The sequence below is a fragment of the Dipodomys merriami genome, unplaced genomic scaffold (genome assembly GCF_024711535.1).
Source record: "Dipodomys merriami isolate MVZ:Mamm:240054 unplaced genomic scaffold, mDipMer1.0.p SCAF_7, whole genome shotgun sequence".
Classification (NCBI taxonomy): domain Eukaryota; kingdom Metazoa; phylum Chordata; class Mammalia; order Rodentia; family Heteromyidae; genus Dipodomys; species Dipodomys merriami.
Window position 1 is genome coordinate 71,612,276 of NW_027206290.1, and position 27,427 is coordinate 71,639,702.

Here is a 27,427-nt window from a genome sequence, read left to right on the forward strand (position 1 = left end):
CAGGTGCTGGTGACTCACTCCTGTAATCCTAGCTATTAGGAGGCTAAGATCTAAGAGTCATTGTTCAAAACCAGCCTGGGCAGAAAAGTCTGTAAGTCTTCTCCAATGAACTACTCAGAAAAAGCTAGACTGTGACTCAAGTGGTAAGAGCACTAGCCTTGAGCACAAAGAGTCTCGGGGACAGTGCCCAGGTACTGAGTTCAAGCCCCAAGATGGTTTAAAAAAAAAAACAAGCAACTGTTAATCCCAGAAAATTTTTAAAAATTATATAAGAAAAAAAGCTGGGTGCCAGTGGCTCATGCCTGTAATCTATTTGGGAGGCTGAGATCTGAGGATCATGGTTCAGAACCAGCCCAGGCAGGAAAGTTCAGGAGACTCTTAACTCCAATTAACCCCAGAAAACCAGAAGTGGTACTGTAGCTCAAGTTATAGAGCACTCACCTTGAGCTGAAGAGCTCAGGGACAGCACCCAGGTCTAGAGTTCAAGCCTCACATCTGACCAGAAAAAAAAAGAAAAAGAAAAAGAAAAAAATAATCCTAAAGAAAAGAATAATCCTACAAAAAAGTAATCATTGTGCTCCAGTGGTTCATACCTATAATCTTAGCTACTCAAGAAGCTAAAACTGTTGGTGCCAGTGGCTCACACCTGTAACCCTAGCTACTCAGAAGCCTGAAATCTAAAGATCAAGGTTTGAAGCCAACCAGAGCAGGAAAATACGTAAGACGCTCATCTCTAATTAACCAGGAAAAAAAAAAGCTAGAAGTGGAATTGTGGCTCAAGTAGTAGAGTGTTAAGCCAGTGCTCAGGCCCAATTGACACCAAAAAAATAATACAAGGAAAAAAAATGTAAATTGAAACATTGACAATGGATATTTTATTCCTTTGCAATGGTAGTGACTGAACCCAGAACCCTGTGAGTGTTAAACATACACTCTATTATAACTACACCTCAATCTCTGACTACTAGTTAAATCAAAGCAGCAATATAACTATTATAAGAAAATCGGGAAAAGCAGAAGTAAGACTATTGGTACAAAAGAGGTATCAGAAGTTTTATTTCTTATATGGGAATGCAATAAAGAATGAAATGTATAATTCATGAATTAGCAATGTAATTATTCAAAATGTATTAAAAAATACACAAGTCCGGGGCTGGGATGGTGGCTCAGTGGTAGAGTGCTTGCCTTGCACGCGTAAGCATGCACACAAGCAAAAAGAAAAAAGCTGAAGTGGCGAGTGTGGCTCAAGTGGTAGAGCGCTAGCCTTGAGCTGAAGAGCTGAGGGACAGTGCCCAGACCCAGAATTCAGGCCCCACCACCGGACACACACAAAAAAAATACACAAGTCCATCCGAGGAAAAGCCAAAAAGAAGTTCAGAACCTTACGCTAATAATGATTCTGAGTAGATTTTCAGGGTGCTTAAATTAATTTTTTTCTCTTGTCATCAAAATTTTCTATATTAAGCCAGGCACTGGTGGCTCACACTTATAACCCTAGCTACTTAGTAGGCTGAGATCAGAGAATTGAAGTTCAAAGCCAATCCAGGCAGGAAAGTCCTTTAGACTCTTATTTCTAATTAACAACCAGAAAACTGGAAGAAGTACTGTGGCTCAAAGTGGTAGAGTACTAGCCTTGATTGAAAGAGCTTAAGCCCCATTACTGACAATAAATTTTTTTTTCTATAGTAACATTATATTACTTGTATAATTTAAAAAATACTAAACGCGGCTTTTTTTTTTTTTTTTTTTTAAGTCAAAGGTTGCGTGCTGGTGGCTCATGCCTGGAATCCTAACTGCTCAGGAGGCTGAGATCTAAGGATCTTGAGTCAAAGCCAAGCCAGGCAGAAAAGTCTTCAGGAGACTCTTATCTCTAAAGAACCACTCAAAAACTAGAAATGGTGCTGTGGCTCAAAGTGGTAGAGTGATAAGCCTTGAGCAAAAGAATTCAGGGACAGCACCCAAGCCCTGAGTTCAAGCCCCATGACCAAAAAAAAAGCCATAGCAGAGAGTAATAGATTATATTAATCTGACTAAATTATAATATATGAATATGAATTATCATAGCGAAACTTCTTTACACCATCAGTATTGGCTGAATAGAAATCAGTCTTAGCAAAGTAAAATAGGCCATGCTGTATGGTGGGTAACAGCAGGAGGGGGCAAATATGGTCAAAGAACTTTATATGTATCTCTGAAAATAGTTCAAAGAAAACTGCTGAAATTGTTTCAAAGAACAATCCTCATTGAAAGGAAGAGGGAGAGTGATGGAGGGACTAATTTTGATGGAGTATACTGTATGTATATATGGAAATGTCACATGGAAACTTCTTGTACAATTAATATATGGTAATTAACAAAATCCTTTTTTAAAAAAGTTATTGAAAGCTGGGCGCTGGTGGCTCACGCCTGTAATCCTAGCTACTCAGGAGGCTGAGATCTGAGGATCGCGGTTCAAAGCCAGCCTGGGCAGGAGAGACTGTGAGACTCCTATCTCCAATAAACCACCAGAAAACCGGAAGTGGCGCTGTAGCTCAAGTGGTAGAGCGCTCGCCTTGAGCTGAAGAGCTGAGGGACAGTGCCCAGGCCCAGAGTTCAAACCCCACGACCGACAAAAAAAAAAAAAAAAAACGTGTTATAAAACCCAGCATAAAAATCAGGGACTGAGCCTTATATAGTCTTCTTGGGGCCTTACCTTTTATTGTAGTCAAAATGAAGAAAGCAATGAGGGTGTTGTTGATGGCGCAGGTAGATTTGGCAACACAAGACAAGACCGTGTAAGGATTTAAGAGATAGCTGGGGAAAAATATACATATTTGGTATTAGTAACCTTGATCAATGGACCTGTATGTTCTGGCTACCATAGCCAGGAAGTTCAGAGATTTACTAAAAGCATAGTCAGAGGAAAGTGACTTCTTAGAAATAAGTTCTCCCAAGTTAAACAAAATGAAATAGAGCTGGGGATCAATGAGAAAAAAATACTGAATATTATGGTATGTTGTATATTCAAAATCATCATATTTAATCATCATAAGAACCTATAAACTAAGAGCTGAGGGACAGCGCCTAGGCCCAGAGTTCAGGTCCACGACCGGCATAAAAAAAAAAAAAAAAAGAAAAAAAAAACCTATAAACTAGCAATAATATTATTCTAGAATTGTAGATGATGAAACAGACTCTGATTTAAAAACTTGCCCAAAGTTTCACAAGCTAATAAATACTTTCAAAATCAGGTTTTTCTGGCTGTCAAGGCTACATTCTTTCTACTACTTAGCTCTCATGGTAGTCAATCAGTATCCACTGAGCCAGATAATGAAAGAAAATATATCCCCTATCCCCTAAATTTAACAAGCCACCTGGCACAGAACTTCACAGGACTTTCTGACCTTCCATGAGAAAAAGTTAAGTTGGAAGGAATGGACTGAGAAAATGAATATGAAGTGCTTGAGACTAGGAAATCTTCTATAATCATAATGAACTATTTTTATTTGTTTCTATCCTGCTTCTATAAAGGATTTGCAGTGACTAAAATGAGAACAGATAACAAAAATAGTAGTTAATATAGCAATAATCAAGACCAAGGAAAAAATAAATAAAAGAGAAAATAAAGTCAAAGGAAAGAAACCAAAATGGGTCTTCTATAGTGTTATAATAATCAGCCTCAAATCTGACTCTGAAGTAAAAGGGAGGCCAGTTATATAATTCTGAGTATCACAAAGGAAGAAATATCTCAGTTTCTTAGGAATATATTTTAATTATTATTCACAAATAAAGACCCTAAATCCAATACCTCCCAGGACAATAAGATTAGTACTTCTAAAGCCAAAGGCCTAACATTTTTCCCCACAGCAATTGTAGATAGGCTTATTACATGACCTTTAAAATAATACCTGTTGCTATTACAAAACCCAGGAGAAACGTAAGTCCATAAGGATTTATAAGGTTAATCTTTGGTCCTATAAATTAGTTCCCATCAATGTTTTTGAAATATATGGATGTAAATTGATACTCCAAAATTGTTTTGCAGGAGGGAAAACAAGCCATTTCTAAATAACAATGTTGAAGCAGCAGCTCCCAGAAATCTAACTGGAACACTGAACACAAAACTTACACAAAGGGCAAAGGAATGAATAAGCCCTCCTTACCAGGCCCCTTCTAATTTTGAAACATTTTGAGAGAGAGAGAGAGAGAGAGAGAGAGAGAGAGAGAGAGAGAGAGAGAGAGAGAGAGAGAGAGAGAGAGAGAGAGAGAGAGAGAGAGAGAGTGTGTGTGTGTGTGTGTGTGTGTGTGTGTGTGTGTGTGTGTGTGTGTGTGTGTGTGTGTGTGTGTGTGTGTGTGTGTGTGTGTGTGTGTGTGTGTGTGTGTGTGTGTGTGTGTGTGTGTGTGTGTGTGTGTACACACCCGTGTGTACACAGCACATCCTGATGTTAAGGCTAACTCAGAGAGCCTGGGTGCTATCCCTGAGCTGTTTTTGCTCAAGGTTAGTGTTCTATCACTTAAACCATAGCTCTACTTCTAGCTTTTTTGGTGTTTAACTGGAGAAGAGATTCATGGACTTTCCTGCCCAGACTGGCTTTAAACCAAGGTCTTCAGATCTCAGCCTCCTAAACAGCTAGGATTATAGGCAAGAGTCACCAACACCCACCTTAATTCTGCATAGAATGCTTTGGGTTTTGTTGTTGTTGATAATGGGCCTTAAACTCAAGGCCTGGGTGCTGTCCCTAAGCTTTTTCATTCAAGGCTACTGCTCTACCACATTGAGCCACAGTGTTACTTCTGGTTTTCTGGGGTTTAATTGGAGATAAAATTCTCACAGGGAAGGCGGGCGTCAGTGGCTCAAGCCTGCAATCCTAGCTACTCAGGAGGCTGAGATCTGAGGATCACGGTTCAAAGCCAGCCCGGGCAGGAAAGTTCGTGAGACTCTTATCTCCAATAAACCACTAGAAAACCGGAAGTTGTGCTATGGCTCAAGCGGTAGAGCGCTTGCCTTGAGCTGAAGAGCACAAGGACAGTGCCCAAGCCCAGAGTTCAAGCCCCACGACCAACAAAAAAAAAGTCCATCAGGGAATTTCCTGCCCAGGCTGGCTTTAAACCTTGATCCTTATAGATCTTAGCTTCCTGAGTACCTAGGATTACATGCATGAACCAACAGTGGAGGGCATGATTTTCCATAAGGAAACATCTATTGTGAGTGTCCTTAGAAATTAAAATATTATAAATATCAACAAGTATTAGCTGATTGAATAATAATTATTATTGGTGCATGTCAGGAACACAAATGGGAATAACCTGAAAGAAGTAAATTTCCTGGCAGCACTAGGTACTCAGAAAATTCTTTCATAAAACCTCATTAAGTTCTACTCTGCCACACTGGTCATTCAGATAGGATGGGTTTGCTTGACATTTTACTTCTACTTTCTGAATTACAAATGGGTAACTAAACTGTACAGAAAACACAGGAGCTTCTTGAAAATAATAACCATATAAAGATTGAATATTATTTAATCCATATATTGAAAAACTACTATTTTTTATAAACAGTAGCTACAAGTAGTAACTAGATCAGCACTGAGTCAGAAAGCATTTTGAAGGGTTTGATTGTACATGTCCCTGAGTGAGTCTTTGTCCCAACAGAGACAGAATGGCTCTGTCTCTTTTGTTGGCCAGAACCCCAGTTGTGCAACACAACTACAGCAAATACTTGATGACTAAGACTGAAAATCTCAAAAATACAACAAACAACATGGGAAAGTCTCATCAGATTTTCCTCGCATTTGTTGGCACTCAACTGTGGTTTGTCAAAGAATACTTACAACAGAGCCACTTTCAGAGGAATGTACCGCATTTCCATAGGGGTTCGGATGAGTTCAGCCACGTCTGGGGCATACTGGTCAAGTTCAAGGAGGAGTTTCTGTTTTTTAAACTGGGGAGGGAGATGGGGATAACAAAATGCATGAAACAAATGGCTTTTAGGATGAAGACAAGTCTGCCATGGCCCACATGGCCCTTCCTGGTCTGTCCCTACATCTCCAGGCTCATCTCATATTCACTCTCCCTACCTTCCACTTTCTGAGTTCCAGCAAAATGAACAGGCCAACGCTCTTCCTACTTCTGGCCTTTGTATCTGATCTCTTTCCTTCCCATAGTCAGTTCCTATCAGTTCCTCAGGAAGGCATACTGTCCTTACCAGGCACCCCACTAGTTGAGCCACACTATTACATTTTTTCATTGCTCATAGTTAGAATTTTTTTCACTTATTTGCATAACTGACTAATGCCTAGCTTTCCTTAAGACTATGAGTTCCATAATTGTTCACCACATATGCCTAACACCTGGCACAGCTAGCAAACAATAGAGATCTGTTGAATAACCAAATGAATGAATGAGTGGCATAACCAGTTCTTAGCCATTTTGAAGAGTGATCAGTGGTCTTAGGACTCAAAAATGTCATTAGGAGAGCAAAATACGTTCAAGCATCCTCATTCTCTTGTTACGAGCTTTCTTTTTTCCTTTTTTTTTTCCTCCCATAGAAGAGGGGCAAAATGGTCATGATGAAGAAAAAGAGAGGGTGTGGTTGGGAGCTGAAGAGCTAAGACGGATGGGGGTGGATAGTGCCTTCTCCTGATGTGTCCCAACAAGTTCATGGGTGTGTTCCAAAATGAAAAGAAAAAAGATATAGGGAACCTTATAAGCAAACACGGGTCAGAATATGTAAGGTAAAGCCTCTTTAACCCCACATGGATAGCCCTGCTGAGGAAATGATCAGAGAATCTTTAGACAACATAAACTGTGATAGATGCTGGGCACCGGTGGCTCATTCCTAAAATCCTACCTACTCAGGAGGCTGAGATCTGAGGATCACGGGTCAAAGCCAGCCTGGGAAGTTAAGTCCATGAGACTCTTTAATTAACCACCAGAAAACTCCAAGTGGCGCTGTGGCTCAAGTGGTAGAGAACTCACCTTGAGCTGAAGAGCTCAGGGACAGCACCCAGGCCCAGAGTTCAAGCCACACGACCAACCAGAAAAAAAAAGTTCAAAGTCAGTCTGAGCTACATTTTTGTTTTTTGTTTGGTCCAGGGGCTTGAACTTCGGGCCTAGGCCCTGTCCCTGAGCTCTTTTGCTCAAGGCTAGCACTGTATCACTTTTAACCACAGTGCTACTTCCATTTTTCTGGTGGTTAATTAGAGATAACAGTTTCACAGACTTTCCTTCCCAGGCTGGCTTTGAATCATGATCCTCATATCTCAGTTTCCTGATTAGCTAGGATTATAGGTGTTAAGCCACTGGCTCTGGCTGCTATGACATTTAAAAAAAGCAACATTTAGTATTTTTTTTAAGTATATAGCCCGGCTAAGCTACATATTCAGTCCCTACTTCAAACAAAAATAAAACAAGTCAGGTGCCCATGGCTCACACCTGTAATCCTAGCTACTTAGGAGGCTGAGATCTGTGGATCACAATTCGAAGCCTACCTGTGCAGTTAAGTCCCTGAGACTCTTATCTCCAATTAATCACCAAAAAAAATGGAAGTAAAGCGTTAGCTCAAGTGGTAGACCACTAGTTTTGAGTAAAAGCTCAGGGATAGTGCCCAGGCCCTTAGTTTAAGCCCTAGAACCAACATCAACAATAAATAAAAATAAAACAAAATGTGAAATTCAATTTTTTTTCTCCTGTATATACACTAACTTGGCAGCAGAGAAAATAGCTACTGCCAATCTATATTTGAATTCTTTAGTTTCTGGATCTCATGCCCAGTTATTTCATCTGTGGTCCTCAAAGGAATCTTGTTAGAATATTTCTTTTTTTTTGTTATTTTTAATTAACTATCTTTAACTAGTACAAAGGGGTTACCATTCAACATGTCAGTTCATAAATACAATACATCTTGATTGATATCACCCCTTTCATCATTCTCCCCCATGTTAGAGCAATTCATCTCTGCCTCTAAAGTTAAGCTACTCTTTATTAGTAAAATTTACATTCCCTAGCCTTATTGATAATAGCTTTCAAATGATAGTTCTTAATCTATTAAAAAAAAAAGTCAAAGGTTTTGAGCACCAATAACAGGTCAGGGACTCCAGAAAAGAAGCAACACATTCATATACAAATATGTTTTATTTTTTTGTGTGTGCTGGTCCTGGAGCTTGAACTCAGGCCTGGGTGCTATCCCTGAGCTTCTTTTGCTCAAGGGGAGTGTTCCACCACTTGAACTACAGAGCCAATTCTGGCCTTTTTGAACAGTTTATTGGAGATAAGAGTCTCACTGAGTTTCCTGCCCAGGCTGGCTTTTGAACCACGATCCTCAGATCTCAGCCTCCTGATAGCTAGGATTACAGGTATGAGCCACCAGAGCCCAGCTCATATATAATTTTTTCATACCATTTCAAGGGATTGATTGATTGATTGTCGGTCATGGGGCTTGAACTCTGGGCCTGGGTGCTAACCCTGAACTCTTCAGCTCAAGGCAAGTGGTCTACCACTTGAGCCACAGTACCACTTCCGGTTTTCTGGTGGTTAATTGGAGATGAATCTCACTGACTTTCCTGCCTGAGATGGCTTTCAACCATGATCCTCAGAACACAGCCTCCTGAGTAGATAGGATTACAGGTGTAAGGCACTGGTACCCAGCCATTTCAAGGGTTTTATAGACCACTAAGTCTATAAAGAGTCCCCAAATTAAGAATCTGCAATCTAAGCTAGGTGCCAGATGCTCATGCCTGTAATCCTAGCTACTCAAGAGGCTGAGATCTGAGGATCACGGTTCAAAGCCAGCCGGGGCAGGAACATCCGTGAGACTCTTATCTCCAATAAACCACTTGAAAGCCAGAAGTGGCGCTGTGGCTCAAACGGTAGAGTGCTGGCCTTGAGCTGAAGAGCACAGGGACAGTGCCCAAGCCCAGAGTTCAAGCCCCATGACCGACCAAAAAAAAAAAAAAAAAAAAAGAATCTGCAATCTAGATGTTTAAAAATCTTCCTGAGAACTAAAATTCTAGAGCTCAATAGCTTTATTTATTACTGATGACCCCAGTGTCACAGCAGCATAGACTTTTATATATGGTTCTATTACTTGGTAACAGAAGTGAAAACGAAACACAAACTGGCAACACAAATATGATGCAGCCTTATCTCATGCCAGCCAAAATCCTTTCAGTGGCTCCCAGCCAATCAAGAAGGATTAAGCCAAAAATAATTAATTTCACAACTAAAAGGGTAGTACACATGGTTAATCCATTAATTCTCTCAGATCTCAGAGGAAGGAGAGTGGTCTCGACATGCAATTCCTCTTGCATAGTTAAGAGTAAAGTTTCTGGGCGTCAGTGGATCATGCCTGTAATCCTAGCTACTCAGTAGGCTGAGATCTGAGGATCATTGATCGAAGCCAGCCTGGGCAGAAAAGTCCCCATGAGGCTCTTATCTCCAATCAACCACTCAAAAACTGGAGCTGTGGCTCAAAGTAGTAGAGCACTAGCCAAAAAAGAGCTCAGGGACAATTCCTAGGCCCTGAGTTCAAGCCCCATTACTGACAAAAAAAGAAAAAAGGCAGTGTGCCAGTGGCTCACGCCTGTAATCCTAGCTACTGAGGAGGCTAAGATCTGATGATCAAAGTTCAAAGCCAGCCCAGGCAGGAAAGTCGTGAGATTCTTATCTCTAATAAACCACCAGAAAAACAGAAGTAGCGCTGTGGTTCATGTGGTAAAGCACCTGACTTGAGCTGAAGAACTGAGGGAAAGTGCCCAGGCCCAGAGTTCAAGCTCCACAACCGACAAAAAAACAAAAATAAAAAACAAAAAAAAGGGGGGGGAAGAAAAAGAATAAAGTTTACATCAATACTTTCAACAGGCATTAATATTAATACACGCCAAATTTCCTAATTAAGATTACTACCTCAATGCAAAGGGACTTGCCTGGGATTCATGAGGCTATGGATTCAATCTTTAACAACACCACCCCTGTCTCCAAAATGATTACTCTCGGGCTGGGAATGTGTCTTAGTGTTGGAGTGCTTGCCTAGCATGCATGAAGCTCTGGGTTCAGTTCCTTAGTACCACATAAACAGAAAAAGCCGGAAGTAGCACTGTAGCTCAAGTGGTACAGTGCTAACCTTGAGCCAAAGAAGCTCAGGTACAGCGCACAGGCCCTGAGTTCAAGCACCAGGCTGGCAAAAAAAAAAAAAAAAGATTATTCTCTATCAGGAAACTGTATAAACACTAGGAATCCAACATTTATCTCAAGTGGTCTAACACTGTGAGCTAAAGTCTGTATTCATTATCCTTTGAAATAAAAAAGAAAGAATGTAAAGATTTTTACGAGGCTTCATTAATATAACTATCATTCAGCTTTTTCCGGAAAGTCTCATTTTGCATAGATATGTGGCCATTAATAAACAATATAGATTAAACTGACATTTCTGTATCTATTAGTAAAACTGTCTGGTCAGTTGGGTTTTTCCACTACAGAAGCTTAACTCCCACTTAGGATTTTAAAACAGTTGGATCCTTAAGTACATAACCTTTGATTGTTTACAAGAACAAAGACCAGCAGGCTACCAAATTCTATCAGCTTGGTAACCCGTCTTCCTCCCACCCGCCCCCACCTGCCCCCCAACTACTTACCACAACTTTGTTGAAGTCCTGAATTGCAAAATATAGGGCAATAGCAGTAAGTGCATCAGTGATCTGTCAAGAAGAGGAAAAGAAGTAATAAGAATAGAAGAACAAGGCTGGGAAGGTGGCTCAATGGTAGAGCGCTTGCCTTGCATGCTTGAGGCCCTGGGTTCGATTACTCACCACCACATACGCAGGAAAAAAAAAGCCGGAAGTGGTGCTGTGGCTCAAGCGGTAAAGTGCTACTCTTGAGCTGAAGAGCTGAGGGACAGCGCCCAGGCCCAGAGTTCAGGCCCCACCACTGGACTCCCCCCCCAAAAAAAGAATAGAAGAACAGGGCTGGGAAGGTGGCTCAGTGGTACAGTGCTTGCCTTGCATGCATGAGGCCCTGGGTTTGATTCCTCAGCACCACATAAGTAGAAAAAGCCAGAAGTGGTGCTGTGGCTCAAGTGGTAGAGTGCTAGCCTTGAGCTGAAGAGCTGAGGGACAGAGCCCAGGCCCAGAGTTCAGGCACATGACTGACCAAGGGGAAAGAAAAAAAAAAAAGAATAAAAGAAAGTTATTGTGGAAGAAACAATGCTGCCTGACCCTCACTTTGACCATTCAGAGGTCAGACTCACTCAGGGAAATAGAAGTGGAAAACCCTCAGCATGAGGACCCATCCAGCCCATTTCAGTGTAGTGTCTCACATCTGCTCTAAAATTGTCAACTACTTCAGTTTTCTGTAAAATAGCAGCATTATTGCCTACTGCTCAGATATGTCAAGTGTCTAGCACACAAAAAGTGTTCAATAAATAGCAGCCACTTGTCACCACTGCCAATTTAAAAAAAGTAGCCATTTAAAAAAAGCCAGACCATAAGTTTATTTCAGATGTAACAGTAATGTTAAAACTGGTAAGTGTCTCCAGGCACTGGTAGCTCACATTTGTAATCCTAGCTACTCTGGAAGCTGAGATCTAAGTATTGTGGCTCAAAGCCAGCCCAAGCAGGAAAGTCCATCAGACTCTTAACTCCAATAAACTATTCAAAGCAGCCAGAAGCGGTGCTGTGGCTCTATTGGTAGAGTGCTAACCCTGGCAACTATGAGGCTCAGGGACAGCGCCCAGGCCCTGAGTTCAAGCCCCAGGACCAGCAGCAAAAAAATAAAAATAAATTTTAAAAATTGACAAGTTTAATTCGTAACTCCATCAAGTAAACTTAGTCATTTAAGTGTTTTTGAAGTTATTCTCCCTAAAAAAAAAAATAAGAGGGACTGGGAAGTTGGCTCAGTGGTAGAGCACTTGCCTTGCATGCCTGAGGCCCTGGGTTCGATTCCTCAGCACCACATAAGCAAAAAGAAAAAACCTGGAAGTGGCGCTATGACTCAAGTGGTAGAGCGCTAGCCTTGAGCTGAAGAGCTGAGGGACAGTGCCCAGGCCGAGTTCAAGCCCCATGGCTGACAAAATTAAATAAATAAATAAATAAATTTCTTAAGATGGATTTTTCCCCTTAAAACAAGATAATTATAAAATTAAAAATACAAACATAGTGACCTTATGGAAGGTTACTTACCATAAATACCAATTCGGCATAGTCAATTAGGAAATGAAAGAGGTATATTATTAATGGTGTCTGTAGGAGAAAAACAAACATACAAAAAATTTAGTAAAATCTTACTACAAATTATCAGTTGTAAATGGGGAAACTATTCTTCAGCAAAAAAAAAAAAATGTGTTCCCTCTCCCTAATAGTGTTTACTGGGAGGAAAATCTTAGTTCTAGGAAACATCAAACAGCCAATGGGGACAACAGAGGACCAAAACTGCTGAACTTATAAGTAAACTAGAAAATTATACCTTTTTCTAGTCTCTGATAAATGTGTACACAAATGCTGTTTTCCTTTGGTACCATTAATACACACTAAAAAAGACAAATGATAGGAGTAAAACAGGTTCTCTTGGGAGAAGGAGAGGGAAGAATAAACAGAGAGAATGAATGAGGATGAATATGGTTGAAGTATTTCATTTAGATATATGGATGAAAGCAGAACAGTGAATCCTACTGAAATTCTTTTAAGATGTGAGGAGGCCAGGCACTGGTGGCTAACACCCGTAATGCTAGCTACTCAGGAGGGTGAGATTTGAGGATCACAGTTCCAAGACAACTAGCATAAAAAAGTTTGAGACTCCATCTCCAATTAACCAGTAAAATGTCCAACTGGAATTGTGGTTCTAGTGGCAGATGTGAGGGGAAAAAGCAAAACTACAAGGCCCTGAGTTCAGACCCTGGTACTAGCACCAAAAAAAGGGTTAAAAACAGGTCCAGAGTGGGAAGATAAGGGAGAGTGATGAGAGGGGTTAATGTGATGGGTACACTGTATGCATGTATGGAACAGTCACAATGAACTCCCCATACAACTAATACACACCAATAAAAAGTCCTTGAAAAAAGTCTCCCACTGACTATTGATTTCTTTCTTTTTTAGTTCATCATTTTTGATTTATATATTTTAAACATGCAATCAGATACAGGGTTTTGTTTTAAATTCTAGTTTGTTTTGTGGTTTTTTGCCAGGCCTGGGGCTTGAACTCAGGGCCTGCACACTGTCCCTGAGCTTCTTTTGCTCAAGGCTGGCACTCTACCACTTGAGCCACAATGCTACTTCCAGCTTTTTCTGTTTATGTGGTACTAAGAATTGAACTCAGGGCTTACTTCTTCACGTGTGCTGGGCAAGGACTTTATCACTAAGCCAACTTCCCAGCCTAAATTCTGTTTTATTTTGTGACAATACTAAGGCTTGAACTCAGGGTCTTGAAATCTTGCTAAGCTTTCTTCCTCAAGGCTCTAACATTTGAGCCATACTTCAACTTACAGATCGTAGCCTCCTGAACAGCTAGAATTTACAGTCTTGAGCTACTGTATATGCAGCTGAGATTTTTTTTTTTTTAAAGAAACATATACTTGGGGTTGAGAAGGTGGCTCAGTGGTAAAGCGCTTGCCTTGCATGCTTGAGGCCCTGGGTTCGATTCCTCAGCACCACATAAGCAGAAAAAAAAAGCCGGAAGTGGTGCTATGGCTCAAGTGGTAGCGTGCTAGCCTTGAGCTGAAGAGCTGAGGGACAGTGCCCATGCTCAGAGTTCAGGCCCCACGACCGGATCCAAAAAACAAAGAAGAAACATATACTTATTTTTCTTTAACCCAGCCTGAAAGCCATGTGTTTTTCATATATTTACATAAAATGGGGGCTGGGAAGGTGGCTCAGTGGTAGAGCGCTTGCCTTGCATGCATGAGGCCCTGGGTTTGATTCCTCAGCACCACATAAGCAAAAAGAAAAAAGCCGGAAGTGGCACTGTGGCTCAAGGGGTAGAGCGCTAGCCTTGAGCTGAAGAGCTGAGGGACAGCGCCCAGGCCCAGAGTTCAGGCCCCACGACTGGACCAAAAAAAAAAAGAAAAAAGCCAGAAGTGGCACTGTGGCTCAAGGGGTAGAGTGCTAGCCTTGAGCTGAAGAGTTGAGGGACAGCGCCCAGGCCCAGAGTTCAGGCCCCACGACCGGACCCAAAAAATAAAATATAGTCACTGATATACTGGCATATGTTTACCATCTTGCTATTATTTTCCAATTATCCCACCTTCTCTTCTTTCTAGTTTTTTTCTGAATTAGGATTTCTTATTTTTGTTACCCCCATTAACTTGTTGGTTACACGTTTAGCTACTGTTCTGGCTAACCTAAACACTATGACAGACATCCTTCACATCAAAGTGTATTACAAATGATCACTTTTACCATACCCTAGATTGTATAATAACCTTTGAACATTTTTTTTGGTTAGTCCTGGTGCTTGAACTCAGGGCCTGGGCACTGTCCCTGAGTTTCTTTTGCTCAAGGCTAGGAAGTGACACTGTAGCTCAAGTGGTAGAGCACTCGCCTTGAGGTGAAGAGCTGAGGGAGGGCCCAGGCCCACGACCGGAAAAAAAAAAAAAAGACTGAAGGCTATCACTCTACTGGAGGCACGGCACTTCCAGCTTTTCCTGTTTATAGGGTACTGAAGAATCAAACCCAGGGCTTCTTGTATGCTAGGCAAGCATTCTACCACTAAGCCACATTCCCAGCCCATCTTTGAACATTTTAAAGTCACACGGTATACATTGGATATACAGAGCTTCTTGAATGACAATCCTTGGTAAATTTTGAAGGCTGGAGGAGTAGCTCAAGTGGCAGAACATCTTCCTAGCAAGCGAAAAGCCCTAAGTTCAAATCCAATACTGAAAAAAGCAAAAAATCACTTTTCTTTCTTCTTCTTTTTTTTTTGGTCGGTCATGGGGCTTGAACTCTGGGCTTGGGCACTGTTCCTGCGCTCTTCAGCTCAAGGCTAGCACTCTACCGCTTGAGCCATAGCACCACTTCCAGTTTTCAAGTGGTTTATTGGAGATAAGAGTCTTACGGATGTTCCTTACCCGGGCTGGCTTTGAACCTTGATCCTCAGATCTCAGCCTCCTAAGTAGCTAGGATTACAAGCGCAAGCCACTGGCACCTGGCTCTCCCTCCCTTCCTTCCTTCCTTCCTTCCTTCCTTTCTTCCTTCCTTCCTTTCTTTTCTTTTCTTTTCTTTTTTTCTTGCCAGTCATGGGGCTTGAACTCGGCCTGGGCACTGTCCCTGAGCCTGTCTTCAACTCAAGTGAGTGCTCTACCACTTGAGCTACAGAGCCACTTCCGGCTTTCTCATGGTTAACTGGAGATAAGAGTCTGACAGACTTTCCTGCCAGGGATGGCTTTGAACAATGATCCTAAGATCTCAGTCTCCTGAGTAGCTGGAGCCACTGGTACCCGGCTCAATCAAATTTTCCTTCCTTCCTTCCTTCCTACCTACCTTCCTTCCTTCCTTCTATCCTTCCTTCCTTCCTTTCCTTCTTCTTCCTCTCTCTCTCTCTCTTTCTCTCTCTCTGTTTCTCTGCCAGTTCTGGGGCTTGAACTCAGGACCTAGTCACTGTCCCCGAGCTTCTTTTGCTCAAGGTTAGCACTCTACCACTTGAGCCAGTGCCACTTCCAGCTTTTTCTGTTTGTGTGGTACTGAGGAATAGAACCCAGGGCTTCAGGCATGCCAGGCAAGCATTCTACCCCTAAGCCACATTCCCAGCCAAAAACAACAACACAAAAACACAACTTTTCAACCAACAATATATTTACTGACTTCTACCCTATTAGTAAATAATCTATCTTTGTTTCTGGGTCTCTTGGGCTTTTTTAAAAGACTATCTTTTTCTTTGTTTTCCTTTTTTTTTTAATCTAAGCTTCAGTGTAGGAATTTTCTTTCCTTCTTTCCTTCCCTCCTTCCCACCCGCCTCTGTGGGTGTATGGGTATGGTATTGGGGCTCCTTGCCTTTTTGCTCAGGGTAGATCTCAGACCAATTCTCCTTCACAGCTTAGCAGATTACAGAAAGTCACCATCTTGCTTCTCCCAAGTAGCTGAACATTTGAGCAATGGTGTCTGTCTGACTAGTCTAGAATTTTCTAAATACCTTATCTTCCAGATCACTAAGCTTCTCTTTAGGTCTGTATAATCTGCCAAGTTTTTTTTTTTTTGGGTCCGGTCGTGGGGCCTGAACTCAGGGCCTGGGCACTGTCCCTCAGCTCTTCAGCTCAAGGCTAGCACTCTACCACTTGAGCCACAGCACCACTTCCGGTTTTTTTCTTTTTGCTTATGTGGTACTGAGGAATCAAACCCAGGGCCTCATGCATGCAAGGCAAGCACTCTACCACTGAGCCACCTTCCCAGCCCCCAAGTTTATCTTAAAACTATTTATCATTATGTTTTTTAGTTCTAGGATTTAGATTTGTTTTATATATATATATATATATATATATATATATATATATATATATATATATATATATATATATATATATATATATTAGTTCTCTGGTGAATTTTTCTTTTTTCTTTGCCAGTCCTGGGGCTTAAGCTCACAGCCGGGGCACTGTCCCTAAGCCTCTCTGTGCCCAAGGCTAGTGCTCTACCACTTGAGCCATAGTGCCACTTCTGGCTTTTTTCTGTTTATGTGGTCCTGAGGAATTGAATCCAGGGCTTCATGCATGCTAGGCAAACACTCTACCACTAAGCCACATTCCCAGCCCTCTGGTGAATTTTTCTACCTTGTCATCTTGAACATAATAATCATTACTTTTGTGTTTTTAATCTTTGAGATTGAGTCTTGCTATGTAGTCCTGACTGGCCTGGAGCTTACAACGTAGCTCAGTGTGGCCTCAAACTTAAGATCCTCCTGCTTCTCAAGTGCTGGGATTACAGGCTTGCACAACACCTAACTCAGCTACTTTAAAATAAGTCTGATCGTTCTAATATCAGACTTACTTGTGAATCCTTTTTTTTTTTTTGGTCAATCATGGGGCCTGAACTCTAGGCCTGGGCACTGTCCCTCAGCTCTTCAGCTCAAGGGTAGCTCTCTACCACTTGACCCACAGTGCCACTTCCAGCTTTTTCTGCTTATGTGGTGCTGAAGACTTGAACCCAGGGCCTCATCCATGCAAGGCAAGCACTCTACCACTAAGCCACCTTCCCAGCCCTTGTGAATCTATTTTTATTGCCAGTCTCCTGCCTCTTATATTGGTAATTTTTTATTGAATGGTGGACACTATCTGAAAAATCAGAGCTCTGGATGAGGCTATTCTAGAATTTTTTATTCTCTTTAAACTATGGTAAGCAATTAAGCTTATACTGCTTTAATCCAATTAGGTACCGAGCTAAGAAGAAACTGGATTCAGTCTTTGTAAGGCTGGTCTATATCTAATCTATCCTTAGTCTTAGAATGCAGTCCTTCAGAGGGGCCAACTAAAAACCCAAGCAATTTAACAAGGCCCTACTACCTTGGTTGTCCTACTTTGAAATATTTATTTTTCTAACACTATGGCATTGCACAATAGCTTTGCTTAACTCTTGGCCTATTACAAGACAGTTTCTGTCTGTGACCTCTCCGCCTGTGAAACTCACAAATTGGTAAATGTCATAAGAAAAAAAAATCTTAGACTACTCATCTCACTTTTGAACTCTGCTCTTGAGTTTGGGTTATCTTGGTACTTTCCATTGTCTTTACACACTTTTTTTTTTATCTGCTTTTCTAGCTGTTTTTGCCAAGAGGATTGGTCTACTACTACAAATTAGTTCACCAATCCCCCCGGAACCAGAAGGGAAGTGACTTGGTTTTATTAAGCTCAGAGACTCAGCACACCTTCCCAACTACTTACCACATGATAAAGAGTGATAGAAAGAGTGAAACTCATTAGAATATATTGTGAACAGCTGGACACCAGTGTCTCAAGTCTGTAATCTTAGCTACTCAGGAGGCTGAGATCTGAGGATCCCAGTTCGAAGCCAGCCCAAGCAGGAAAGTCCATGAGACTTTTGTCTCCAATTAACCGCTAGAAAACCAGAAGTGGTGATGTAGCTCAAAATGGTAGAGTGCTACCCTGAGCACACAAGCTCAGGGACAGCGCCAAGGCCATGGGTGCAAGCCCCACACTGAAGAAATAAAAAGAATATATTATGAACATGTGTAGAACTGTAACAAAAATCCCCCTCTGTATAAAATTCAAAAAAATACATGATGGCAAGCTGGGCACCAGTGGCTCACACCTGTAATTCTAGCTGAGGGCCATAGTCCAAAGCCAACCCAGGCAGGAAAGTCCATGAGACTCTTATCTCCAATTAACAACCAAAAAGTCAGAAGTGGAGCTGTGGCTCAAGTGATAGTCTGCTGGCCTTGAGTACAAAAACGCAGGGACAGTGCAAAGACCTTGAGTTCAAACCCTAGGTACACGTGTACACACACACACACACACACACACACACACACACACACACACACACACACACACACACACACACACACACACACACACACACACACACACACACACACACACACACACACACACACACACACACACACACACACACACACACACACACACACACACACACACAGAGTCAAATTTAGTTAAAAAAAAGACTGAACTATAAAGGATTTGTCAGGAATGTTGCAGTTACACAAGCAACAGATGATTAGGACTGTTTTAAGAGTGCTTTTACTAATTGAGTGGTTTTACTAAGCTTAGATAATTTTATGGGTTAAATAAACTTGGTGGGCTTTCTAAGAAACCAACATTACTTCAGTTTTCATGGGAGAGCATGTTTCAAAGACCCAATTTCAGGCTGCTTAGCATACAATCTGTGCATGGATTGGGAACTGTTTGTAACTTATTTGCCATTAAAAATAGGCATTTCTACAAAAGTCTCATTTATTTCAAGTTAAAATCCTAATCTGGATCATTTCCATTGAAATTTTGAAACTTCCTTTTTATAAAGATGTCTAAAAAAGGGGCCATTTCCAAATAGGATTTTCAAAAATAGATCTTTTTAAATGTTTGTATAAAACAGTGGCTAGGCTTTGGCATCCATGACTGCAAACTACTCTTAGTGCACTGAAAAGAAAATAAGAACACTTACTTCATGAAATACTGCTCCAGAATATGGAGACACTCCCAAGTCCAACAGTGAAAGGCCTTCAACCACTGAAAAGTAAAACATCCAAGTTCACTCAGATTTCAGAGATATCAACAAAGGATCATGAATTAATATGTTACACTCAGGACCAAGAAGGGGTGTTAGAATTTATCCAATCCTTTTACCTCATCCCCAGGAAGTGGCTGTGTGTGTGTGTGTGTTTGTGTGTGTGAGTGTGTGTGTGTGTGTGTGTGTGTGTGTGTGTGTGTACTTAAAATTAGCCTGGTGCCAGTGGCTCATGCCTGTAATCCTAGCTACTCAGGAGGCTAAGATCTGAGGATCATGGTTCAAAGCCATCCCAGGCAGGAAAAGTCAGTGAGACTCTTATCTCCAATTAACCACCAGGAAACCAGAAGTGGTGCTGTGGCTCAAGTGGTCAAGTGCTCACCTTGAGTTGAAGAGCTGAGGGACAGGCTCAGGCCCAGAGTTCAGGCTCCAACACACACACACAAAAAAAAGTCAAAATCAGGGCCTTGTGCTCTCATTCAGCTTTTTCACTCATGGTTGGTGCTTTACTACTTGAGCCATGCTTCTAGTCTACCATTTGAATGAGGCCCTGAGTTCAAGCAGCAGTAGCCACACCAGAGAACAAAAAAATCTTGGCAGCCAAATGGACAGAGGAATGGTGGGCAAATACAGCTGTGATACTCAACATACCTATGTGAAAATGGAACTAGGTAACTAGATGGAAGATGTGATGGAAAGGGAGACATGGATCAAGATGCATCGTACTCATAAAACTGACATGCTGAATTGAAACTCCTTTGTACAACTGTTTAAAAACAACAAAAAATAAGTTTAATTTTAAAAAGCTGAAAATAAAGATGAAAGTTATTTTAGTGGTCAAAAACTTCTTACCATGTATCATGTGTACAAAGCATGGGTTTCATTATGACATTTCATACATATAAGTTATTCTGAGTATATTCACCCCCCTAAAACACTCATTACACTTTAAAACACTCATTCAATTTGAGAAAATAAATAAAAAGCCAGTGCCCACCTGCGTTCCCAACACTTGGGAAGCTGAGGCAAGAGAAGTAAATTTGAGGCCAGCCTGGGCTACATAGTTCATGGCTACCTTGGACTATATAGTAAGAACCTGTACCTGTTTCAAAAAAAAAGAAAAGAGGGGCTGGGCAGGTGGCTCAGCGGCAGAGTGCTTGCCTTGCATGCAAGAAGCCCTGGGTTCAATTCCTCAGCACCACATAAGCAGAAAAAGCTGGAAGTGGTGCTGTGGCTCAAGCAGTAGAGCGCTACTAGCCTTGAGCTGAAGAGCTGAGGGACAGCGCCCAGGCCCAGAGTTCAGGCCCCATGACAAAAAGAAAAGAGACAAGCCCAGGTGCTGGGGTTCATACCTGTCATCCCAACTATTCAGGAGGCAGAGATTGGGAGGAAATAGTTTGAGGCTAGCACAGGTAAAAAGTTCATAAGAACCCCAGAACAGGAGAAAACAAAACAAAACAAAACAAACAAACAAACAAAAAAAAAACCCACAGGCTGGGCACCAGTGGCTCACACCTGCAATCCTAACTAATCAGGAGGATGAGATCTGAAGGATCGTGGTTCAAAGCCAGCCCAGGCAGAAAAGTCTTTGAATCTCTTATCTCCAATAAACCACCAGAAAACCAGAAGTGGCACTGTGACTCAAGTGGTAGAGTGCTAGCCTTGAGTTGAAGAGCTCAGGGACAGCACCTGGGCCCAGAGTTCAAGCCCCATGACAGTCAAAAACAACAACAACAACAAAACCCAAAAAGCTGAGCATGGTGAAGTGCACCTGTTATCCCTGCTATATTAGGAAGTGTAAATAGGAGGATAATGGCCCACGCCAGAAAGTGAGACAGACAGACAGACAGACAGACAGAAACAGAGACAGAAAAGGGAGGAAAGAAAGTGAAAGAGGAGCCGGCACTGGTGGCTCACATCTGTAATCCTAGCTACTCAGGAGGCTGAGATCTGCAAAGCCAGCCCGGACAGGAAAGTCTAGGAGACTCTTATCTCCAATAAACCACCAGAAGACTGGAAGTGGTGCTGTGGCTCAAGTAGTAAAGCACTTGCTTTGAGCTGAAGAACTGAGGGATAGCACCCAAGCCCAGAGTTCAAGCCACACAACCATTAAAAAAAAAAAAAAAAAAAAAAAGCTGGTGGCTCATGCCTATAATCCTAACTACTCAGGAGGCTGAGATCTGAAGACTGAGATCCAAAGCCAGCCCAGGTAAGAAAGTCTATGAGCCTCTTATCTCCACTTAACCACCAGAAAACCAGAAGTGGTAGTGTGGCTCAAGTGGTAGAGCGCTCACCTTGAGCTGAAGAGCTGAGTTCAAGTCCCATGACCCAAAAAAAAAAAAAAAAATTCCAATTATGAACTGAAAAAGGTATAAGGGGCAGAGATTGCTGTGAGAAAGACTGATCTATAAATACAAAACTTAATGGCCAAAAACTTATAGAGAAATGATATTTTACAGCCAAAGACTCAACCTTACTATACTTCTTAATTACAAAGGAAAATAGTAACTTTGTGGTGGAAAAGTCTGGAGGACTTCTGATAGACACCTTAAACAGAGATTAAAGTTAAAGTCATGGGCTGGGAAGGTGGCTCAGTGGTAGAGCGCTTGCCTTGCATGCCTGAGGCCCTGAGTTCTATTCCTCAGCACCACATAAGCAAAAAGAAAAAAGCCGAAGTGGCGCTGTGGCTCAAGTGGTAGAGTGCTAGCCTTGAGCTGAAGAGCTGAGGGACAGTGCCCAGGCCCAGAGTTCAGGCCCCACAACCGGACCCAAAAAAAAAAAAAAAAATAAATAAAGTTAACATAATCAATAATAAGGCAATTACATTTAGTTTATTCCCCTGATCCAATGCAGCCAAGTGCTGGTGGCTCACACCTATAATCCTAGCTACTGAGGAGACTGAGATCTATGGATTGTGGTTCAAAGCCAGCCCTGGCAGGAAAGTCAATGAGACTCTTTTTTCTTTTCAGTCATGGGGCTTGAACTCAGGACCTGGGCACTGTACTTGAGCCTTTTCACTCAAGGCTAGTGCTCTACCACTTTGAGCCACAGTACCACATTCAGTTTTCTGGTGATTAATTAGAACTAAAAGTCTCACAGAGGGCTGGGAAGGTGGCTCAGTGGTAGAGCGCTTGCCTTGCATGCTTGAGGCCCTGGGTTGGATTCCTCAGCACCACATAAGCTAAATGCAAAAAGCTGGAAGTGGCACTGTGGCTCAAGTGGTAGAGCGATAGCCTTGAGCTGAAGAGCTGAGGGACAGCGCCCAGACCCAGAGTTCAGGCCCACAACTGGACCCAAAAAAAAAAAAAAGTCTCACAGACTTTCCTCCCTGGACTGACTTCAAACTGTGATCCTTAGATCTCAATTTCCTGAAGTACCTACGTTTACAGGTGTGTGAGCCACCAACATGCTCAATTGTGAGACTTTTATCTCCACTAAACTACCAAAAAACCCAGAAGTGGAGCTATGGCTCGAGTGGTACAGCACTAGACTTGAGCAAAAAGGTCAGGGACAGCACCCAGGTCTGAGTTCAAGTCCCAAGACCAACACAAAGAAAAAAAAAGGAGCTGAGAAGGTGACTCAGTGATAGAGTGCTTGCCCCGCATGTATGAGACCCTATGTTCAATTCCCAGCACCACATAAACAGAAAAAGGCAGAAGTGGTGCTGTGGCTCAAGTGGTAGGGCACTTGAGCTGAAGGGCTGAGTTCAGGCCCCATAACCCACAAAAAAAAAAAAAGAAAAGAAAAAAAACTAACATGGCAAAATATTCCTAGTATCAAGTCTCAGAATCCAGTTACCAATTTTCAGGAACTATGCATTGTACCATGAATCTAAACTATGACAGACAATACAGATCATTCATAGTTTGGATTCTTTAACACATAAATATCAAGATGAAGAGCAGAACAGATGGGGACAAAAGAAACTAAGAGAATTAAAAGCCACACAAAAAGCCCAACACTGGTAGCTTATGCCTGCAATCCTAGCTACTCAAAAGGTTGAGATCTAAGATCATGGTTCAAAGCCAGCACAGGCAAAAAAAATCTTGAGATTCTTTTTTTTTTTTTTTTTTTGTCGGTCGTGGGGCTTGAACTCTGAGCCTGGGCGCTGTCCCTCAGCTCTTCAGCTCAAGGCGAGCGCTCTACCACTTGAGCTACAGCGCCACAATCTTGAGATTCTTATCTCCAATTAACCACCAAAAAAAAAAAAAAAAAAGCCAGAAGTGGAGCTGTGGCTCAAGTGTTAAGAGAGCTACCCTTGAGCAAAAAGCTCAAGGACAGCACAGCACCTAAACCTTTAGTTCAAGCCCCAAGACCAGTACACACACATGCATTCACGCGTACACACACACACACACACACACATGATATTAGAGTTTGAACTGAGGACCTCACACTTACCAGGCAATCCCTCTACAACTCAAGCCATGTATCCAATGAAGTGAGAAGTATTCTTTTTTGGGGGGGGGTCCGGTCATGGGGCTTGAACTCTGGGCCTGGGCGCTGTCCCTCAGCTCTTCAGCTCAAGGTTAGCACTCTACCACTTGAGCCACAGCACCACTCCAGCTTTTTTCTTTTTGCTTATGTGGTGCTGAGAAATAGAACCCAGGGCCTCGAGCATGCAAGGCAAGCACTCTACCACTGAGTCACCTTCCCAGCCCGTGAGAAGTATTCTTAACAGAGGTATGGTATATAAAGAGTACTAAGAGTGCAATGGAGAAGGATCTACAGTGCTTTCAACATTCTGGTATCCAGAAGAAAGCAGGAACCAAGTGGCCTCAACTAAACTCAACAAACTATTACATGCAAAAATTTCAAATCCAAGTTAAACTTTCACACATAAATTATGAGCATCTTTATTACCATTCGCCAGCTGAGAAACTTGGCAAATGACCACTCTAAATCTCAGTTTCATTGTTTGCAAAATGGGGGAAAAACTACTATCTACCACATAGGAATTACTGTGAGGACTGAGAAATGTTACATAAATAGGCTTACCATACTCCGTGATATTTACTAAGTATTTTTAGGAACTTTATTAATAAAATGTCCATTCATCGTGTCATTCTCCATTCCAAAATGCTTATGGTATAACATCAAAACTCAAGCGTTTAGCCCAGTGCCAGTGGGTCAGGCCTGTAATCCTAGTTACTCAGGGGACTGAGATCTGAGGGCTATGGTTTGAAGCCAGCCCACGCAGGAAAGTCTATGAGACTCAACTCCAATTAATGTCAATTAACCACCAGAAAACTGAAGTGGAACTGTGGCACTAGCCTTGATCAAAAAGAGCTCAGGGACAGCACCTAGGCACTAGGTTCAAGCCCCACAACCAACCAAAAACAAAACAAACAAAACAAACAAACAAAAAACCTCAAGCACTTGAACTTCCAGGATACAAATGAAATTTCCGGACAGGGTAAAAATGTTGTTTCTTGATCTATGTGCTGGCTACTGGGTTACATGCTCATAAAAATTTACTGAGCACTGTCTATACTTATTATATGTGAATTTGTATGTATAATGTATTTAAAGTATTTTTCTTGTCAGGTGTTGGTGGCTCAGGCTTATAATCCTAGCTACTCAGGAGGCTGAGATCTGAGGATCACGGTTCAAAGCCAGCCTGGGCAGGAAAGTCCCCAAAAGACTCTTTTTTTTTTTTGCCAGTTCTGGGCTTGAACTCTGGGCCTGGGCACTGCCCCTGAGCTCTTCAGCTCAAGGCGAGCACTCTACCACTTGAGCCACAGTGCCACTTCTGGCTTTTTCTGCTTATGTGGTGCTGAGGAATTGAACCCAGGGCCTCATGCATGCAAGGCAAGCACTCTACCACTGAGCCACCTTCCCAGCCCAAGGCTCTTATCTCTAATAAACTACTCAAAAAAGCTGGAAGTGGTACTGTGGCTCAAGTGGTAGCCTTGAGCACAAAAGAAGCTCAAAGACAGTGCCCAGACCCTGATTTAAAAAAAAAAAAAAAAAAAAGCAGGGGCTGGGAAGGTGGTATAGTGCTTGCCTTTCATGCATGAAGCCCTGAGTTGGATTCGATTCCTCAGCATCCCATAAGCAAAAAGAAAAAAGCCAGAAGTGGCGCTGTGGTTCAAGTGGTAGAGTGCTAGCCTTGAGCTGAAGAGCTGAGGGACAGCGCCCAGGCCCAGAGTTCAGGCCCCATGACCGGATCCAAAAAAAAGTATTTTCTTAATCATCAAACTGCCCCAACCAAAGCCTCACCTTCTCACTTATCTACTTTGTATATTTCACATCCTTAAACATGTCTTTGTCCTAGTTTAACTTCTGCTACCTGACATTTCCCTTCTCTCTAGTTTCCTTTTTCTTGGTCCGGTCATGGGCCTGCACTCTGGGCTCGGGCGCTGTCCCTCAGCTCTTCAGTTCAAGGCTAGTGCTCTATCACTTGAGCCACAGTGCCACTTCTGGCTTTTTTTTCTGCTTATGTGGTGCTGAGGAATCCAACCCATAGCCTCATGCATGCAAGGCAAGCGCTCTACCACTGAGCCACCTTCCCACTCCCACTCTAGTTTCCTTTTTCAAATCCTATGTACTTCAAGAATCAACTCTAACCTGGACTGGTGGCTCACACCTGAGTAATCCTAGCTAGTCAGGAAGTTGAAATCTGGAGGATGGTGATAGAATGTTAGATTCCATCTCTAAAATAAGCATCAAAAAGCAGGGCCAGTAAGTGGCACTGTGGCTTAAGTGGCAGAGCACTCACCTTGTGCTGAATAGCACCCATTCCCAGAGTTCAAGCCCCACGACCGACAAAAAAGGCAGGACTGGAGGAATGGCTCAAGTGATAAGAGCACCAGCCAAGCAAAGGGGAGGACCTTAATTCAAACCCCAGTGCTGGGGAAGGAGGGACGCCAAGCCAAACTTTCCACTCTTAGGAAATGTAAAATATGGAGGCAGTTTATTCTGGGTCAGAACAATAAGAAAATAACTGTGTGGACACAGAAAACACACTTTTCACAAATAATTACAACTACTTGTTCCTGTGGTTCCTTCAGCCCAAGTCGGTGTGTCTCGTAGGCGCTTAGCATAAACCAATGTCTGTCTGACTTGGGGGGGGGGGGGGGGAGAACGAACGCTAGGGCAAACTTCCCTGCAAATCCTACCCTGAGCCTAGGCGCTGAGCACGTACAGATGCTCTACCTCCCTCATTCCAGCTCCCGCCACAAGCGACCTGCTACCCCGTGGATCCCGCTCGCGATCCCGCGCCACAAGGCAAGGCTCTGCACGTACCCCACGCCACCCAGCACCCCCGTACCCCCTCCCTTCCACCCATCCCGCCGGGGCCAGGGGACACGCCCCCTCCCGCGCCCACCCCGCAGGTGGTCGGACTCCGTGGCTCCACCTCACACCTCCTCCACACCCCCTTCGCGCCACGGCTCCGCCCCCAGCTATCCCGAGGACCCCAGGCGCCGGTCAGTTCCCACCGCACCGCGCGCTGGCCGCCACTGCCCCTGCCTCCCATTCACCGAGGCCGGGCCCGCGCGGGCCGGGCCTGGCTGTCTACGGGAGCCCGCGGCCTCACTGAGGCCTCACCTCTCTTCCAAGAGCTCAGTGGGGACACCACCTCCACCCGCTCGGAGATGAACTCGGCCAGACTAGAGCGAAACAAGGCCGCCCGCACAGTCACGGCCACCACCAGCACCAGGGCCAAGGGAGCCGCCATGATAACTGGGGTGGGCGCGCAGGCGGAGAGGGAAAGGAGAGGAGGAAGAGCTTCGCCACCTGCGCGCCGCCCTGTGTAGTTCCGTGGTGGAGCGCGCGCGCGCGCAGTCAGCGGAGCTGACCGACTAGGGAACTACCACTCCCAGAACGCCGTGCGGCTGGACGAGCTAGACGACGGAAAGTGGAGTGTATCAAACTTGTGTTTGGGCGACACCTTCGATTACAGGTGCATAGTAAATTTGTGCAAGGACAAGTCATAGTTCCGTTGTTATCTTCCTAGGATGGTGAGCGAGTTCTAAAGAGATGACCTTCACTTTTGTGTGTATGTTGTCCTAAGGCCCCATTTTCCACTCTTGTTTGATGATTAAGGGAAAAAACCTTTCAAAGTGGAGCTATGGCTCAAAGTGGTAGAGGGCTAACCTTAAGCAGAAAAGCGTAGAGACAGTGCCCTGAGTGCAAGCGCCACAACCGACTTAAAAAAATGACTTCTCTGGGCTGGGAAGGTGGCTCAGTGGTAGAGTGCTTGCCTTGCATGCATGAGGCCCTGGGTTCGATTCTTCATCACCACATAAGCAGAAAAAACCGGA

The 27,427-nt window shown here is 43.0% G+C and overlaps 1 protein-coding gene across 1 annotated transcript in view; it reads right to left on the minus strand.

Annotated features, from left to right (window-relative positions):
• Positions 1–26,915, minus strand: part of Pigu (phosphatidylinositol glycan anchor biosynthesis class U) — a 76,205-nt gene extending 49,290 nt beyond the window's left edge. Inside the window, exons 1-6 of the mRNA XM_070007102.1 lie at positions 26,712–26,915; positions 19,098–19,162; positions 12,153–12,212; positions 10,611–10,673; positions 5,811–5,920; positions 2,693–2,793 (exon numbers count right to left, since the gene is read on the minus strand). Coding sequence (XP_069863203.1) covers positions 2,693–2,793; positions 5,811–5,920; positions 10,611–10,673; positions 12,153–12,212; positions 19,098–19,162; positions 26,712–26,841 — 529 coding nt within the window. The 5' untranslated portion in view covers positions 26,842–26,915. The remainder of the gene's footprint in view (positions 1–2,692; positions 2,794–5,810; positions 5,921–10,610; positions 10,674–12,152; positions 12,213–19,097; positions 19,163–26,711) is intronic.
• Between the last annotated feature and the right edge of the window lie 512 nt (positions 26,916–27,427).